The following is an 18275-nucleotide window of genomic DNA, read 5'->3' on the forward strand; positions in this document are numbered from 1 at the left end:
CCTGAGTCCCTCCTCCTCCTCCTGAGTCCCCCTCCTCCTCCTGAGTCCCCCTCCTCCTCCTGAGTCTCCGTCCTCCTCCTGAGTCCCCCTCCTCCTCCTGAGTCCCCCTCCTCCTCCTGAGTCCCTCCTCCTCCTCCTGAGTCCCCCTCCTCCTGAGTCCCCCTCCTCCTGAGTCCCTCCTCCTTCAAAATCAAAACAATGTGATGAGCCACTGCCTGTGGTCCCAGCACCGCCTCCCTCTCCTGCTGGCCCTTCGGAGGTGGAGCCCTATTGTGCGTGACAGTGCGTTACCCGCTCTTTATCTCGCGTCCCGTGGGCATCACTTCGTGTCTGACGTAGCCCCGTGTCTGTGAAATAAGCGCCCAGCTTTACTGTGTGGCAGGCCGTAACTTAAAGCCAGGTTCCCACTGACGGGCCATCTGGCGATTGAGCAGGTTTATTCATCTTCCTAAAAAGTGCTGCGTGTTTGGGTCTGAAAGTGTCTGGTGACTCATGGGGAGCCTGCAGATGTGCCTGCCTTGGGGCCGCCATGAGCTGCGCCCCAGGACCGAGGCATCCGCGTCTCCGGCCCGGGATGGGGTGAAGCGGCGCCTGGCGTTGCTTCGCCCTGAACACGTTCCTCGTGAGGTTGCCGTGTTTCATGCCTGTTTGGCATTTGGAATCTTCTTCAGCTGCCTGCTGTGTCCTTGGAGGGGGAGGTGAGTGGTGGGGGCGGTCCCTCCCGCTGGAGGGGGCCTGGGCGTGACCCCGCCCACCCAGGTCGCCGCCTCCTTCGTCCCCAGTGCTGTCGCGTTTGTCTGTGGCCCGTGACGGCTCCACTGGGTGTGTGGGACTGGAGCGCCCAGCGATGGAGGGCCCCTCGCCTCCTAGCGTGGCTCTTGCAGATGGCCGTGGGACAGCAAGGGTGCTCAGGCCACCCCGTGGGGGGACAGGGTGAGCGACCCTGCCCGTGGGGTTCAGGGGACCAGCGGCATCCATGCGCTGAGATGCGGGCGTGTCCCTTACACTCACTGTGGCTGCCAGCCGTGTTCTCAGCTCGTTGGGTGTGTGTTGGTGGAAGGGTCACCTGGCTCTGGGCTGTCACCTCTGTGATGGACGTCAGCCTGGCCCTGCCCCTCAGAGAACCCGGCGCTGGGGAGGGAAACCCAGGATGCCCTTCGTGGCAGCATCCCCAGTGCCGTCTGTCCCAGGCAGCGTGGTGCCGCAGGGCTGTGCCTGTCTGGGTTCTCAGAGGAGAAAGGCTGTGGCCACACGCAGCTCTCGGAGCCCAGTGCCCACGCTGTCCCCTGGTCACAGGCGCTGGCCTCCCCCCGCCCCGGTGCCCTGTGTCCGGCCCGCATAGCTGCGGGTTCCTGCCTTGTCCTCCCCAGCCCTGGGCCCAGCGGCACCTGCCCTCCACCCGCCCCTCACTGCCCTTGCCTCCTCTCCGTTCCTTCTAAAGCCAACCGAATTGTGTCCCCACAGGAGATGGAAACCCGAGAGAGAGCAGCCCGTTCATTAACAATGTGGAGGTGGACAGAGAGAGCTTCTTCGAAAGGAAGAATATGGCGCTGTTTGAGGTGACCTGTCTCCCACAGAGGAGGGCAGTAAAGTCGCTGTAATTGGGACAAGTGGAGAGGCTGTGGCCTCGCGACCCCCAGCCTAATGGTGAACTGAGGCTGCCGCCTGACTAGACACGGTGCCGGGAGGGAGCTGCCAGCCGTCCCTGTCCCCACAGCTATTATGTCGGGGCCCCTGTGAGGTGCCTTAGGGAGCCCCTTGGAGTGGCTGAGTCCTGGGCCATCTGGGGCACCCCGGCCCCCTCGCTGGGTGGGTGGCCCTGCTCAGTGTGGCCTGGAGCCCCTGACCCCTGACTTCATGCCTGCCGGGCACATGTCCAGGGCCTCGCTGGCCCGTTTCAGATCTGGGCTTCGGGACCAGGGGCTGCTGGGGCTCCTGACGGCCCTGGGAGCGGGCCTCCCGGAGTGTCCCCACGGCAGGGAGCTCTGCTGGGCCATTGATCTCATCGGTTTGGGGGCATTTCAGTGGGGATTAGGGTAACTAATTCCGTGTCTTGGTCCCAAACAGGAGGAGATGGACAGCAACCCCATGGTGTCTTCCCTCCTCAACAAGCTGGCCAACTACACCAACCTGAGCCAGGGCGCCGTGGAGCACGAGGAGGGCGAGGAGAGCAGGAGGCACGAGGTCAAGGTGCGCCCGCCCCCGGGCCCCTCCCCCACTTTGTTTTCCTATTGTGGGACACGAAGCCTGTTCCTGTTGTCCTAGGGATTTTCTTTTTCAGGGGTTTATTTTTAGGAATCTATCCTTAGAAATAAGCAGAGCTCCGTGAGGATTGGTATAGAAAGCTGTTTTTTGGGGAGTTTTTTGTGAGAAGCAGATGTGGGAACCGGAGATGCCCCACGAGGGGTGTGCTGTGTCCTGCAGCCCTCCGCCAGCTGGACGGGACGGCTGAGTGACCCGCAACCTCTGAGGTCTGACAGAGCGGGGGTCCTGCTGGCCGCCTCCCTGCCTGTCTCTCTCCTCTGTGTCCCCCTGCCTATCCGGTCAGCCCCGTGGCTGAGGGGCTGGGAGTCCTGCATCCACAGCTTTGCTCCATCCCTGAGTGCTGTGTCTGGCCTGACCTCAGCTCCACCGGCCGTCAGGAAGTCAGGCCACAAGGAAGGATCTCTTCCTCGTTTCCTTCCTCTCCCTGTAAACCCAGCAGAGCGAACACTCGTGTCCTTGACACTCAAGAGTATTTGCTCTCTGTGTTTGAGAAGTGGGCAGGGCAGAAGGGCAGTGGCCCTACCAGCCACCCGGCCCAGCCCAGCTCAGCTGTCACAGCATAGCCTGTCGCAGCCCAGCCTGTCACAGCCCAGCCTATCACAGCCCAGCCCACCACAGACACAGGTGCAGCCCAGCCCCCTGGTTGTGGCTTCTGTTGAGATGTAACCTAAGTGTCCAGCTGGTGTCACATGGCCATGAGTCACAGTACGTGGCCTGGACCCGAGGCCAGGTCAGGACCTAGGATGTCCCCACCAGGACAGGGCAGCTGTGTGGCCCCTGTCCCCTGGAAGCAGGTGCGCAGGCTGACGGGCCTGGGTTTCTGTGCAGGAGGGAGCCAGCTCCCCTGGGACCCTCACTTGGCGCCACCGTCGTGTAGCCGGGTGGGCAGGTTTCAGTTGGGACAAATCTGCTGCCACACTTAGGACTGAGTGAGGTCCCCAAGGGGGAGGGAGGGAGCTGCCCCTCATGGTCCCTCTGACCCGCCGGTCACAGGAGCTCGTCCCCAGAGATGGGGCTTCGGCTCCCTGCAGGGCGCCAGGGCCCACCGCCTCCAGCCTCCTGGGCCTTGTCCCCTCGTCAGTCCTTCGACGTGGCCTCTTATGAGAGCTGGAGGCCCCTCCTGCCCTTTCAGGACGACTCAGGGTTTCCTCGGCCTCGGGTCAGGGGGCTGGCCCTGGACAAGCTGATCAGAGGCTGGGCCTCCGTCGGGCGGGAGCTGGGCTGCGGCTCTGACAGGAGGGGTTCCTTCGCCAGAGTCTTTGTTGGTCATTTCACGGGTTAACCGAGACTGTGAAAGAGAAGGTGGCACTTTGCATTTGTGGTCTCGTTTTTATACGACTGAAAACCCCCTAAACTGTCCTGTGCCCACCATGGGTGTGCGGTTAAGACCGGTAAACACTGCTTTTATTTACACAAAACCACGGGTGTCCCACGGGTGGGCGGGACTAGGGTGGCGGACGCTGGCCCAGGAGCTGGCCCCGGTGCCAGGTGTTAAAAGCCAGCTGCCTGGTGTCCTGGGACTCCGGGAGCTGTGTCTGCCCCAGCTTCCTGACCCACAGCTTCCCCCTCGCTGGGCTGTCCTCTGCTTTCCCCGGGGGGCTCCCTGGCCCCACGCTGTCTGGCACTTGTTGGCAGCCGTTCCCATGTGTCAGCTGGTCCGTTTTCACCCTGAGAAGCCCACCTGCTCCCTTTCATGAGGGTTAAGCCCGTTCTCCTTTCGTGCCTGCCCTCCGGCCTGGCGAGCGCGCGCACTGTCTCTCTGGACCCAGGGCTCATTGCCCTCGAGCCTCCACATGGGCCCTCATATTCATCAGCCTTGTCATCACTCACACATCTTCCCAGCTCTTTTTTCACCTAAATTCAAGACATTTTCCTTGTCAAGATGTCAATCTTTTCTCTCAGCCAGATGTCCCAAAATCCCGAGTGTGCCACCTGACCGTGGTGTCGCGCTGGCTGTCAGATAGGACGGGCTGGGGCCCCTCGGTCTGGTCTGTCCTCTGGTGGCTGCGGGGCCCGCCGGGCAGGCTCCTGGCTGCATTGCCGACCTTTCTTCCAGCCTGGTTTGCTCAGCCACGGAGTCTTCCCGGGATCACCACCCTGGGACGTTCCCGCCGGGCGCCCTCCCAGCGCTCCACTGCCTGCAGGGACCACATGTCGGGGACGCCTCTGCCGTTGCTGTGTCTGTGGCTGCACGGTGGCGCGTCCCTCCTCTGAGCTCGTGCTGGTGGTCCCGATCACTCCCTCCTGGCGGGTCGGGACACTGCCTATTGCTCCCTGCAGGCAGCGTCACTGTGCTTTTTGTGGTTTTAGGAACAGCGGCCCCTCTCTCATCTCTCCTCCTCTCCGCGGTTTCCTGAGGTTCTAGAACCACGTGCCACTGTCCACTGGACAGAGCCCAGAGCCTCCTGCCCGCTCTGTTCCCCGCCTGACCCACTGCCCCGCCGTTCCCCTGCGGAGGAGGGAGGCGAGGCGCTCCCTGTCTGCTCCCTGGTGATGATAAGGTTTCGGTCCCCTCGCAGAATGCCACCCTGCTCCTGGCGGGCGGGGTCTGCTCTGGGGTTCCCCCGCCCTCATTCCATACCAGGCCGTGGTCTCGCTCCGACCCTTCATCCAGTTCTTGCAGCTGAATCCTGCATCCCTTGCTGGCTCCTGTCCTTGTCCTCCTGTTGCCGTGACCTCGTCGCCATCTCCGGGGCTGATGGTGTAGCCTCGCTCCCCGGGGGGGCTGTGGGTCTGGGCCCCCATGCGGTGCCGGCGCTGGCCTCCTTGGAGCCCACTGTGCTCTCTTTCAGGGCCCGCGCATGGGCACCTTCATCGGCGTCTACCTGCCCTGCCTGCAGAACATCCTCGGCGTGATCCTCTTTCTGCGCCTGACGTGGATCGTGGGGGCCGCCGGCGTCCTGGAGTCATTCCTCATCGTGTCCATGTGCTGCACCTGTGTGAGTGACCAGCTGGCCTGGCGTGGCCTCCCTGCCTTTGGGCCTGTCCGTGTGGACGGCTGGGCCCTCAGGGGCTCGCTGCACTGGGATGCCGAGGGGCCTTGGTAGACGCCACCCCCAGGGGCAGCCTCCTTGCCAGGGCTGGTGTGAGTGCAGGGAAAACGGGCCACGCTGGGCTGTGGGTCCCCACCGGGCTGTTGATTTTCTGGAGGATGCCTTATTTCACTGCACAGGGGGGAGCCTCACAGGGGGGGAGGGGGGGTCGCTGTTACCACTTGCGAGGGTCTTGCATTGTGACAAGGTCCCCTTTCAGTTTGGAAGCATCTTGGCATATTTGGGGATCCCTGTACACAGGAAGGGACCCACCTCGCTGACCCATTCAGCCCCAGACCCACCGCTCGGCCCCCTCGGCACTGCGTCCCTGTCCTTGCCTGTGTTAGTGACAGGAAGTCTCGTCTCCCAGTGCTGTGGCGTCTGGTGCCTTTCGACGCCCCTCGGTGGCTCCTGGACCAGCCGCACCCTTCCTGCTCCCTCGAGTCTTGTTTTGAGGAGGGTCGTGGAGCAGGTTTCATCAGCTGGGTGTCACCTGGAGACATTCTGTCTGAAAGAATTCAGACAACGCAGACGAGCGAGAGTCCCCTGGAGCCCACTCCGCCGCTCTGCCCCACCCCTGGCCGCGTCTCTGGCCGCCGTGGGGACTTCCCCATGCCCGACTGCGGCCATGCAGTGGTGTGGATGCCTAAACAGCCTCACTGTGCTCTTCTATTCTTTCACCGGATGACTCTGGCACAATCTTTGGAGTAATTGCCACACACACCAAAAAAAAGGGCGGTAAAAAGCAGGATAAAGTGTAGGGCCTTATTCAAGCCGTAAACGCACCCTGGTGGGGAACTGGGTCAGCGGTCGCTGAGGCCCTGGGCTTTCCTGCGGCACTGTCCCCTCTGGTCCTGAGGTTGTAAACGAATTGCTCCCCAACTTACGGGTGTGGCCGCTTTCCTGAGCAGGCGGTGAGAGGGGGTGGTGGGCCCGCCCTGGACAGCTCCGGCCGTCCTCCAGCCCCACGTGGGGGCAGGTGCCTCCAGGGTCCCCCACACCCCACAGAGAGGTGGGCGCCAGGCAGAAGCTGGCCTTTCAGCGTGGGACGGGCTCTGAGTGGGTGTTTCCTGGGTGCCCTGCAGGAGCTCAGCTTTGGGGTTCAGTGGGACAGGATGGGGGCCACTGTCCTGAGCAGCTGGAGCCTCTCCGCCGGTCACTCAGCAGCCCCTTTGCGCTCTGGAGCTGGGGGCGAGGGTGGTGCTGCCCCAGGCCCGAGCCGTCATCTCAGTGCCGGGCGGCCCTCAGAAGTGCCCTTTACTCTAAAAGGGCCACCTGTCCTTTTGCAGACAATGCTGACCGCCATCTCCATGAGCGCGATTGCAACCAACGGCGTGGTCCCAGGTAAGCGGGTGTCATCTGCAGTGAAGCCTTCTCTCGTGGGCACAACAGCCGAGTCCTGTGCATCCTGGTGCACGCTCTCCTTTCATTTTGACCGTGACCTTGACACTAGCCTTTCACCCACGTTGGCCTCGGGTGAGGCAGACAGTGGGCCCGTGTGGACACGCCATTGCCCACCAGGCATCCAGCCTGGAGGGGGCTGCCTGTCACTGGTGTCTGAGGACAGGGGTCTCCATGTCCGGAGGGGGCGGGCGGGCAGGAGAGGGACGCCCTCTCAGCAGGACTCAGCCAGATCCTTCTGGAAGCCTTGTCAGTGGTTACCTCGCCTGTGGGCACACGGATGATGAGAGCTGGTGCCCCTGGGTCCTGGCCTCTTCCCCTGTCCCCAGGGCACAGTGGGGCCTCCCTAAGACTGGGGTGGGGGTGCTGCCCTGCGCTCTGAGGCTGCCATGAAATTGAGATTCTCCTCAGAGCAGAACCTACGTAAATGCTGCCAGGACTTTTCTCCTTTGTTTGTTGAGGAAGATTAGCACTGAGCTAACATCTGCTGCCAGCCCTCCTCAATCATCCTCTTCTTGAGGAAGACTGGCCCTGAGCTAACATCTGTGCTCATCTTCCTCTACTTTATACGTGGGACACCTGCCACAGCATGGCTTGTCAAGCAGTGCCCTCTCCACACCTGGGATCTGAACCGGCGAACCACTTTCTATGGAGAACTTAACCGCTGGGCCACCAAATGTGCAAACTTAGCCACTGTGCCACCGGGCTGGTCCCCTGCCAAGACGTTTCTTATTAGAGCCGGCCCCGTGGCTGAGTGGTTAAGTTCGCGCCCTCGCTTTGGTGGCCTGGGGTTGCCTGGTTCAGATCCTGGGTGCAGACATGGCACCGCTTATCAAGCCACGGGTTTAGCCCTGACTTCTGCACAAAGGGGCCAGCGTCCCACGAGCATTGCTTCCCTTTGATTCTGAAGTTTAATTTCCCACAAACCGTCACTCTTGTTTAAACCGAGTCATTTCCAAGACTACGCTGGAGCCCCACAGCGGCCGCATTACCTCTAGCACCATTTGACCACAGCGTAGGGACGGAGGGCTCAGCAAGCCGGGAGGTCAGGACGGACTTCCCGGGGTCCCCTGCGGTGCCCTGTGGCCTTTCACTCTGAGACCAGGCCGTTTGCTTCCCCATTTGCAGGATGGTCACTCTCTGGGGGCTGGGCAGGCAGTGCCAGGGGAGGGCGGGGCGGTGGGGCCCGAAGCCCCGGTTGCCCCTTAGCCTGCTGTTTATGTCTCGTGAGCGACGTGTGGGCACAAGGCCCCGTTTCTTTGTGCCCTGTGTTTGAGGAGCTGCAACGATGCCAGTTCTGGTCCCTGCAGTTGGTGCAGCGCATAAACGAGGCCCAGCTTGTGAGCACCCCAAGTTCCTGCCCCTCTGCCCGGGACCCCTGCTACCGAGCGTGGGGCAGTGGTGCTCCCTGGCCCTGTGGACATGGCAACGGCATGGGGAGTGGCCGTCTGCCTGCTCCCAGGAGAGCGCAAGAGGCATCCCTGGTGGGTCTGTCCGCCTGGGAGTGGGGACACGTCTCATTCTGCTGTGACACGTCCAGGAGGAGAGCTCCTTCTCTGGGCTCAAGGCCCAGCTGGGAGGCTGTGACCAGACTGGGTGCTCCAGGAGGGCATGGGGCGTGCTCACCAGGGGACGATCGCAAGGCAGGTTGGCTTGTAAGTTTGCTTTTCAGAAAGTGGGGTGCGCCCTGAGAAGTTCTCCAGTATTTGAGCTCCTGCCACGGTCTGCTGGTTGGTGTCTGAGTGTGGTCTCACCCGACCAGCAGAGTGGCTAAGGACAGAGCTGTGGGGCCGTGGGGTCACCCACACTCTTTGGATGTGAGACAGAAGTGATGCCTATGCATCTGTTGGTTTCTTAGGCTTTTGGGGCAAAAGTTTTCAGAATCGAGGTGCTGAGTCTGACCTCGAACGTGCAGACTCCTCATGGGCGGCTCTCGCACTCATGGCTGTTTTTCACCACGACCCTCATGTAGTCACAGCCTCCAGGAGCGCCTGTTTTGTGAAGCCTGGCCGCTCGGTAACCGGTGCGTCCCTGACCTGCTGCTTCTCTGGCATTTTCACAGCTGGTGGCTCGTACTACATGATATCACGGTCTCTGGGGCCTGAGTTCGGAGGGGCCGTGGGCCTCTGCTTCTACCTGGGCACTACGTTCGCAGGGGCCATGTACATTTTGGGGACCATTGAGATTTTTCTGGTAAGTGTTTTGTCTGGGGTGGTTTCCTTGTCTAGGCGCATAGGCCACAGTCAGCTTACAGTGGATCCTGGAAGGGCGCCGTGAGCCCGTCTGTCCCAGAACCCTTGGAATCCACCCTGTGGCACATGGTGTCCTCCTAAACTGTCCTCACCGCGTTGCTCTGGACGCCTGCCTCCTCAAGCTCTCGAAGGCTGGCCCGTCCGTCTCTTGGGCTTGGGCTGTGGCTGGAGCCACCAGGCGACGTCTGTTCGGCAGCGACCCGGTGTCCCTCCCAGCTGCCTTTTGGGGTCAACCCCAGGGTGCTTGCCGAACGGATGTCCGTGTGTGTGATGAGCTGCGGCCTGAGCCCAGGAGTGAGGCCTGAGCCATCTCAGGAGGTGGGGCTGGGGGAAGAGGTTCCTTCGGCCCCGATTCTCGCCCTTTCCTGTGGTCCCTGCTTGGTTTCTCGGTCAGACACGGCTGCCCAGCAGGGTGCTCAGCAGATGGCAACGTAGACTTCCAAATTGCCGGGCTGGCTGGGGTGCGGGTCGTGTGTGGTCTCCTGGAGCCTGCAGGCTGTGAGCTCACGGGGCACGGCCCAGCGGAACAGCTTCTGTGACCTCAACCCCGAGGGCAGCACTTCTTGTAAAGCCTTTCTTCTCCAGTGTTCCTTGTCGGCTGGCAGATTTCTGGGCCCCTCTGCGGGAGGTTTTTCCCCGAAACTGGAAGCTGAAGTATTTACACTTAGTCATTTGGTGTGTTTTAAGTGTAGTTGCCTCCCTGGTTTCCCAGACCCCTCAGAGGTCACTGTGGGAGAGCCCGCTGGTCCCCCTTCCATCCTGCTCCTGCCCCAGTGTCGCGGGGTGGCTGCTGGGAGTGCCAGCGCCACCTGCACTTGGGGTTCCTGATGGCGGGCGATGGGATGACGTGTTCCCCGAACCTGGTAGTCAGGTCCACATGCCTGATCCTGCCTGCGTCTCAGTTCCTCCAGCCTCAGCAGGATGCCCTGAGCACCTGTCCTGTGTGGCCAGACTCAGAGCCAGCCCAGCGTGGTTCTCGGGCGGCTGTGCTGGCCTGGCCCTGGGTTCTCCGAGCTGGAATTACATCCCTGTCAGCAGAAGAACGTTGCTTCTCCTTTAAGAGGACAGTGGGGTATCCTCGTTTCTAGAGCTCCTTCACTTTGAAGGGCCCTAAGTTTCGTCTCAAGGGTGTTCTGCTCCTCACCGTTTGATGCCCCTGTTTTGCGCATCCCAGGGTCCGCTCTGAATGCATTCTGGTGGTGAGGGGCTCCCGGGGGAGGAGGCGGCCCGACGGCCGAGCTGCTCCAGAGAGGGGCTGTTCAGACGGTGCTGGAAGCTGTCTTGCCCTGTCCACCCCGTGTGGTCATATTCCAGGCGGGGGCGGGCGGGCAGCCTCCTGGACCCTGCTTTGTCCCCACAGACTTACATCTCCCCGAGTGCGTCCATCATCCAGGCCGATTCGGTGGACGGCGAGGCGGCGGCCATGCTGCACAACATGCGTGTGTACGGAACGTGCACGCTGGTCTTCATGGCCATGGTGGTCTTCGTGGGCGTCAAGTACGTCAACAAGCTGGCCCTGGTGTTCCTGGCCTGCGTGGTGCTGTCCATCCTCGCCATCTATGCTGGCGTCATCAAGACCGCCTTTGACCCCCCGGACATCCCGTGAGTCCTGGGGCCCGTGGTCGGACGTCTGCTCGAGGTCCTGGCCCGGGTCAGAGAGACACAGCGTCTTCCCACCTGGGGCGTGATTCAGGCTTCATCTGTGGCCGTGTCGGGCGGGCCTGGGGTGGTGGCGCGCTGTGTCCTGCAGTCTCCCTTCTCTCGCTGGGGTCGGGCGTGAGCGGTCAGGAAGCTTTCCCAGCCGTGCCTCCTGCAAGGGTAGGACAGGAGGTTTTGTGAGGTTGGGGGTCATGTAGGGAGGCCGGCGGCCCTGAGGACAGTCAGATAGGACCGAGCTCCTCCCGGGTGTGGCCCCGTCCTTGGCAGCTCCCCGTGTCCTCGAGGAAGCTCTGGAGTTCTTTTCTTGTCCCACCTTTGCATGAGGATGCCAAGTTGGAGGGAGGTGGTCCAAGGTCATAGAGTGACTGAGGGAGTCTGCCCGAGTGGGCCCGCCGCCCGCAGGTTGGATCAGGAGGAACCTGGGTGGACTGGGCGCGCCTGGTGCTGAGCCCCCTCCCGGCTCCTGTGTTTGCCGTCTCCACGTGGAGGAAGCCACCTGTGGTGGGAGCGGCCGCGTTCATACTTGCGTCAGACACCCCAGAACAGAGAGCGGCCGAGCGGGCTGTGGCTCAGCCCCACGCTGCCTACGAGCCTGCGATCGGGGAAGTGTGGTGTGTCCATAAAAATAACCCATAACCAATCTATCAATGAAAATTGGGTGAGTTTATTCTGAGCCACATCTGAAGACTAGCTTAGCCCAGGGCTTTCCTTCCTCAAGGAAGGAGGGGCACCAAAGAAGTGGGGTGCACAGTGTGGTTATATACCCCAAAGAGGATGTTTCACATATGATTGAAATGCCCCTTTTGCAATAGTCACGAGACTGCTCTGTGGGCACAGCGATTGATGGATACAGTGGGTAGTGGGTTTGCTGTCTTGGTGGACACAGCAGAGAGCAGGTCTGTTGTCTGGAGCAGGCCGGTCACAGGTGAGCACAGCAATCAATTCCTGGCCTAGGGAGAGATGCTTATCCTTAAGGAGATGCCAATGTGGGAGAAGTTGCATCTTTATCTTAAGGCCATTTGTTCTTGTCTTTGGGACACAGCAAATGCTTAAAGCAGATACACAGTGCGTACTCAACGGCCACGTCAGGCCCTTTTGGAAAGACAAGGTCACCAATGGCTTCCTCGTGTACTCCAGTACATCCTATTGCTTGCCATTTGTTTGTCAGGCCTCAAGGGGCTGCTGGAATCCTGCTTAGATGTTGATCTCTAGCAGCTCACGCGGCTGTTCTGTCACGCTGAGTGGAGAGTGTCAGAAGCTACTTAGAGGGGACCCGCACACCTCCATTTGGTCCCCTGAGAAAAGCAGAGGGAGCAGCTTCACGAGGGAGTTGCGTGTCTCATTGCGTCCCTGTTTCTGCCCCAGGGTCTGTCTGCTGGGGAACCGCACGTTGTCAAGACGTGGCTTCGACCTCTGCGCCAAAGTCCACACTATCAATAACAGCACGGCCACCACTGCGCTCTGGGGCCTCTTCTGCAACAGCTCCATGCCCAATGCCACCTGCGACGAGTACTTTGCCCAGAACAACGTCACGGAGATCCAGGGCATCCCCGGGGTGGCCAGCGGCGTCCTCCTGGGTAAGGGCCTGGTGGGTTTTGGCCAGGGCCATGTCGTGTGAGCATGAGTCCCTGGGTCCCGTCCTTCTGCCCAGCCCCCGCCTACACTGCCCCCTCCACCACCGCTGACCCTCCCAGGGCCCGTGATTGGTATCGTGGAGGCCAGCCGGTCAAGTACCTCCCTGAAGTGTTTTAGAATTTCATAGCACTGTGCATGGGGAACTTACTCTCTTAACGAGGAAAGTAATTAATAGACTGCGATTAGGTTTTTTCCTGTTTCTGTATTCTTCTGTGATAAGAAGTTGGGCCGGCTCCTCCACTGCCCCAGGGAGATGCCTGACCTCTTAGGCAAAAGGAAGAGAATGATCCTGAAACCTGAGCTGGTCCTTGGCTGCCCTGGGGTAGATGGGCAGTGTCTGTTCTTCTGAGGCTGTGACAACAGTGGGTGTTGGGGGCAGGCAGGGCCATGCTGAGTCGAGATGGGGAGATTGGGGGACGGCTACACTGACCACCACTCAGCGTTCCTGGGAGCATGGGGGTCCTGACGCTCAGAGGTCCTGACTCCTGAGCCCAGCCCACCACTTCTGAGTTCAGGTTCTCAGCCAAAGTCGCAGAGCAAGACTCCTGGAGGGGGTGGCCGTTGACAGGTCACACTGGGGCAAAGATGAGGAGGCAGAGGGAGGATGCCATGTTCTGAGGGGCAGGAAGGGAAGTGAGGTGTGGGGAGAGCTGCAGAATCGGGAGTCCCCGTGAGGAGAGGGGTCCCCGTGAGGAGAGGGTCACCCTGAGGAGAGGGGTCCCCATGAGGAGAGGGTCCCGGTGAGGAGAGGATCCCCGTGAGGAGAGGGTCACCGTAAGGAGAGGGTCCTCGTGAGGAGAGGGTCCCCCGTGAGGAGAGGGGTCCCTGTGAGGAGAGGGTTCCCTTTGAGGAGAGGGTCCCCGTGAGGAGAGGGGTCCCCGTGAGGAGAGGGGTCCCCGTGAGGAGAGCGTGCCCCTGAGGAGAGGGTCTGTGAGAAGAGGGTTTCCTGTGAGGAGAGGGACCCTGTGAAGAGGAAGGGAGTCCTTGGTGGGAGGGGGGCTAGAGTCTGCACAGGGGGTCTGCATAGGTGGAAGGTGGGCCCGGGTGCTCGCCTGGATTGTGTGTGAAGGTTGCCCCTCCATCTCGTGAAGTGGTGGCTGACTGGCCCCCTCCAAATGGAGCCCTTCACTTCCAGCTCAGGCAGCTTGTCAGGGACACCTTCCTCATTCCAGTAAAGTTTCTTCTTCGAATTTGCCTTTAGGACCCAAATCTTCCCCTCAGGTTGGGTGGAAGTCCTTTCCTCAGAGATCGGTTTCTTTGAGGTAGATGTCCTTGTCCTCCCGTGAAGTGGGAGCCCGCAGGGGAGCACGAGCTGCATTAACGTTTCACCACCAGTGTCGTTTGCTGGGGCTGCCCAAGCATGTGAGCCCTGATGGAAGGTTCTGGAGTCCCATTACCACGTCTACTCTTACCCCCAGATAACCTGTGGAGTGCATACGCAGACAAGGGGGCGTTTGTGGAGAAGAAGGGCGCATCTTCCATGGCTGTGCCGGAGGAGAGCAGAGCCAGCGGGCTGCCCTACGTCCTCACGGACATCATGACCTACTTCACCATGCTGGTCGGCATCTACTTCCCCTCGGTGACCGGTGAGCCCCCCAAGCTCTAACACACTCATTGCTCCCCTTTCTTTCCCGTTTGGCTCAAGAAACGAGCCTGAGGGTGTCAGCCCCCGGGCTGTGCTGACTGGGGTGTGGGACGTCGCGGGGTCTACAGGAGCCTGTTCCGTGCTCTCCCGAGAGGCCTGTGTTTTTAGAAGCAGCCCTGTGGCTGTGGCGGTTAGGAGTGGACGTGAGGGCTGTCAGGCCAGGAGCCCAGCTGTCCTTGTCCTAATAAGAAAGTGGCACGTGTCTGTCCCTCTGGTCCTCGCCTGGGTCTGCTCCTGCTCCCCACTCGGAGCCTGTCCCCGTGGAAGGTCCGCTCGCCCGCCGCTAGACTTCCTCTCAGCCCTCCCAGGGGCAGTGGCCGCGGGAAGGCGTTGCTGAGCGTTTCTCTTTAGTCTCAGCCTCCCTGCGCCTTGCAGCCGAGGTTCCTCCTTCCCCTGCCTCACTTCCTCCGTTTCCAAAGGTATCATGGCGGGCTCAAACCGGTCCGGGGACCTCAAGGACGCCCAGAAGTCGATCCCCACAGGGACCATCTTGGCCATCGTGACCACGTCTTTTATTTGTATCCTTGAAGGAGTGTGGGAGGTGCAGGCACCAGGGAAGGTGTGGCCCCCAGCGCTCTACTCAGCTCACTGTGGTGCGGGCCCCAGCGTTGGGTGGGCTTCCCTGGTTCGGACGAGTTCTGACCTCACATCTGTCCCTTAGAGGGGGCGCTGGGCTGGCGTGGGTACCATGCGAGGAAGTAAAAGACGAGGCCTCTGGACTCGAGTCTTCACAGTCGGTTATGGAATGTGACGTTGTATGTAAATTATATGTAGTAAGCCTGTTATTAGGAGTAACGGGTAATGTGTATTAGTAACGTGTAACTGCACACATATTATGCAATAGCTGTGCTCGTCACCATGTTTCAAGCTGGGTCACGGTTTGAGGTGCCAGCAGAGCCTTTTCTCGCTCAGTGAGGTTTGTCCCTTCTAACCGAGTGAGCGTCTCCGGCCTGGTCCCTGTGGGGGTCATGCTGCAGGTCAGCCCATCCTGACTGACCGACGCCCCGTTCTGTGGAGCCAGGACGGAGTGGTGAGGAAGGGACCGGGTCACAGGGACACAGTGGTGCGGGCAGCTTGGGTGCCGGGTTGGTCCAGGCCCTGCTGCCAGCGCATCGTGCCCACTGATTCCTTGACACGAGCTACAGACCTCTCCTGCATCGTGCTTTTTGGAGCCTGCATCGAGGGCGTGATCCTACGAGATAAGTATGTTGATTTTCATTTGCAACTTCTAGAAAGTTCTGAGGTCAACGTTGGTTTACTTGAAGATGACTTTAGTTTTGCAACTGGGAGCATCCTAGGATTTCAAGCTTCCTGTGTGGAACAGGAAGCCACATGTTCCCCTTGTTGGGGTCCATTTGGTCTGATGTGTTCTTCCCTCTGCTGCTTCAGCCTAGAGCTGGGGAACCACAGAGTAACTTGGGACCCTGATAGGACTGGGGTGCGGGGCTCTCGATAGAGACCTGGGAGACTCTGACAGAGCCGGGGGCACGGGGCTCTCGATAGAGACCTCAGAGACTCTGACAGAGCCGGGGGCACGGGGCTCTCGATAGAGACCTGGGAGACTCTGACAGAGCCGGGGGCACGGGGCTCTCGATAGAGACCTCAGAGACTCTGACAGAGCCGGGGGCACGGGGCTCTCGATAGAGACCTGGGAGACTCTGACAGAGCCGGGGGCACGGGGCTCTCGATAGAGACCTCAGAGACTCTGACAGAGCCGGGGGCACGGGGCTCTCGATAGAGACCTGGGAGACTCTGACAGAGCCGGGGGCACGGGGCTCTTGATGGAGACCTTGAGAGACTCAGATAGAGCCGGGGATGTGGGATTCTTGATAGAGACCTGGGAGACTCTGATAGAGCCGGGGATGTGGGGTTCTTGATAGAGACCTGGGAGACTCCATCAGCCCTGCCGCTCACTGGAGGAGTGGCCAGTGCTGCAGGCCATCCTTCACCAACCCAGCTTCCTGGTGGGTGCAGGTCCGTCAGCCCCTGGGAGCATGAGGGTCCTGCGTGGTCCCTGACAGTCCATGCTTGTGCCATCTGTCCACTGCAGTGTGCAGGAGTGGCAGTGGCTGTGTGGACAGGGGCTGGGCCGTGGCTCCCCTGCTCCTGACAAGGACCCTGGGTTGGGGCAGGACCCATCTGTTCACTTGGAGTGGGAGTGGCCTTATTCCTATGAGACGTGGGAGGACATTTTACATCTTCAGCTCATGTTTTGAACACGCCCTCCCCGTGCCCCTCACAGGTTTGGGGAGGCCCTGCAGGGGAATCTCGTCATTGGCATGCTGGCCTGGCCATCTCCGTGGGTCATTGTCATCGGCTCCTTCTTCTCGACCTGTGGCGCCGGCCTGCAGAGCCTGACTGGGGCGCCGCGCCTGCTGCAGGCTATCGCTCGGGACGGCATCATCCCTTTCCTCCAGGTGAGCACGCAGTTGCCCGCTGGCCCTGGGACTGTTCCCCTTTGGAGAGCAGGAGATCGTCCCCAAGAGTCTGTCTCCAGGGCACCATCTTTGTGGTTAAAGATGGTAGGACGTACGTCCCGCCTCCAGCCTGGCCCCCGACCTGGTGCCCACTGGGCTGAGGGCTCTGGTGCCATGGTGGAGGCAGCCCCTTTCCTTCCTTGGTTGTGGCAACCGTTCAGAGGAGTGACCGTGTGCGCCTCCCCTTCCCATGGTGTCGGCAGCCGTCCTGCTGTGGCCCTGCAGGATGCTGCGCCCAGGACTGTCCCACCGTGGCAATGACAAGGGACACAGTGTCCAGGGGCCGTCCTTCCTCCAGTTGGGGCTCACGCTTTCTGGAATGCACTTGTGGCCGTAGATGCATTCGTGTCCTGGAATGAATGCATAGCCCAGGTGGCTTCAACACTACAAGCTCATTTTCTCACAGCTCTGGAGGCTGACATCCAGATCTGGGTGTGGGCAGGGCTGGTTCCTCCCGAGGCCTCTCTCCTCGGGTGTAGACGGCTGTCGTCTCCCTGTGTCCTGACACAGTCGTCCCTTTGTATGTGTGTGTCCTGATCTCTTTCAGTAACGAGACCGGTCAGGTTGGGTGAGGGTCCTCCCCAAGAGCTCTGTGCAGGCTCTGTGTCCAAACATGGTCACCTTCTGAGGTGCTGGGGTCGAGACTTCACCTGTGAATCTTGGGGGAAGCGACGCACCTTTGTGTTTGTTGATTGAGTATCTGAGGCCTGAGGCTGATGAACGTGGCAGTCATGGTCTGGTCCTCGCGGCTCCAGCGATCCGTCCTTTTCACCTTTGTTTCCTGAAACTGATTCTGGCCGCTTCTGGTTTCTTCACCTTTTGTGGCTTCTGTCTGTTGGCTCAGCTGCTGGTGAGGTCGTGGAGCGTGCGCTGACACACAGAGCCCATGCTGGATTGTGTATAACAGTCAGGAGCATGGGCGCATGTGTTGGGGCAGGTGGCCTCATGGGCAGCCCCATGCCTGTCCCCCGACTCCCCCTGAGCCTCTGCTGGGTGGCACCGCATCATGGAGTCTGTTCATGCTTTATTCTGTGTCTGCAACGTGCTCTGAGTGTCCCCTCCCTGGACCACTGCCAGCAGACAGTGTGGCAGAGCAAGCTTTTAAAAGCCTGGTGTGCCTGGGGCGGAGTGTGGCCTTCCGGAAATTGCTGCCCCACGTGGCTGTGGTGAAGGCTCCAGGTGCCCTGCTATGAGGTCCTTGCGGGGTTCTCCCTGCAGGTATGCGCTGTGGGGACCCGCTCCTCCCCCCTTGAGGCTGCCCTCAGGATCCCAGGAGCCCCTGGTCTAACACATGGGTGTGTCGCCCTGCACCCCGGCTGGTGCTCTGCGTGGGTCCTGGGTCTGAGGTACTGGGGCACTGTTGGCCCTCGTAGGTTCTGGGTGTCGGGTTTTCTTTGCAGACCCGGCCAGTAAGGTCCAGGATGTGCCATGAAAGCCTGTTTCTGCTGGTTGCATCTCTGAGACCTCTGTTGGGTTGGACCCGACTGGCGTGGCTTCTCACCCGAATGTAAGATGTCCCTGTGGCTCCCTGCCGCTCGGCCACCAGCCCACGTGCTGTCCTCCCTGCAGGTGTTCGGCCATGGGAAGTCCAACGGGGAGCCCACGTGGGCCCTGCTGCTCACGGCCCTCATCTGCGAGACCGGCATCCTCATTGCCTCCCTGGACAGCGTGGCCCCTATCCTCTCCATGTGAGTGGCCGCGGGCGCTGGGGGGGCATGTGGGGACCAGGCTGTGGGAGTGTGGCTGCCGCTTGTCAACCTCCAGGGGGACGTGAGGCCTGTGCTCCGGGGCTGGCCATGTGCTCAGAGGACAAGTAATAGACAAGAACGGGCATGGGTGGCCAAGTCACTTGTGGGACAGTGACATGGATGAGAGGGGGACAGGGAGACCCCACGGGAGGGAACAGTGA

The 18275-nt window shown here is 60.9% G+C and overlaps 1 protein-coding gene across 2 annotated transcripts in view; it reads left to right on the top strand.

Annotated features, from left to right (window-relative positions):
* Window positions 1–18275, top strand: part of SLC12A7 (solute carrier family 12 member 7) — a 94449-nt gene that overhangs the window by 58815 nt on the left and 17359 nt on the right. For both annotated transcript variants that reach the window (XM_046671608.1, XM_046671609.1), the window contains exons 2-13: window positions 1465–1559; window positions 2068–2190; window positions 5058–5204; window positions 6587–6641; window positions 8761–8891; window positions 10311–10552; window positions 11975–12186; window positions 13663–13830; window positions 14309–14407; window positions 15035–15092; window positions 16132–16306; window positions 17936–18054. In XM_046671608.1, coding sequence (XP_046527564.1) covers window positions 1465–1559; window positions 2068–2190; window positions 5058–5204; window positions 6587–6641; window positions 8761–8891; window positions 10311–10552; window positions 11975–12186; window positions 13663–13830; window positions 14309–14407; window positions 15035–15092; window positions 16132–16306; window positions 17936–18054 — 1624 coding nt within the window. The remainder of the gene's footprint in view (window positions 1–1464; window positions 1560–2067; window positions 2191–5057; window positions 5205–6586; window positions 6642–8760; window positions 8892–10310; window positions 10553–11974; window positions 12187–13662; window positions 13831–14308; window positions 14408–15034; window positions 15093–16131; window positions 16307–17935; window positions 18055–18275) is intronic.

Source organism: Equus quagga, chromosome 9 (genome assembly GCF_021613505.1).
Source record: "Equus quagga isolate Etosha38 chromosome 9, UCLA_HA_Equagga_1.0, whole genome shotgun sequence".
NCBI classification, from domain to species: Eukaryota; Metazoa; Chordata; class Mammalia; order Perissodactyla; family Equidae; genus Equus; species Equus quagga.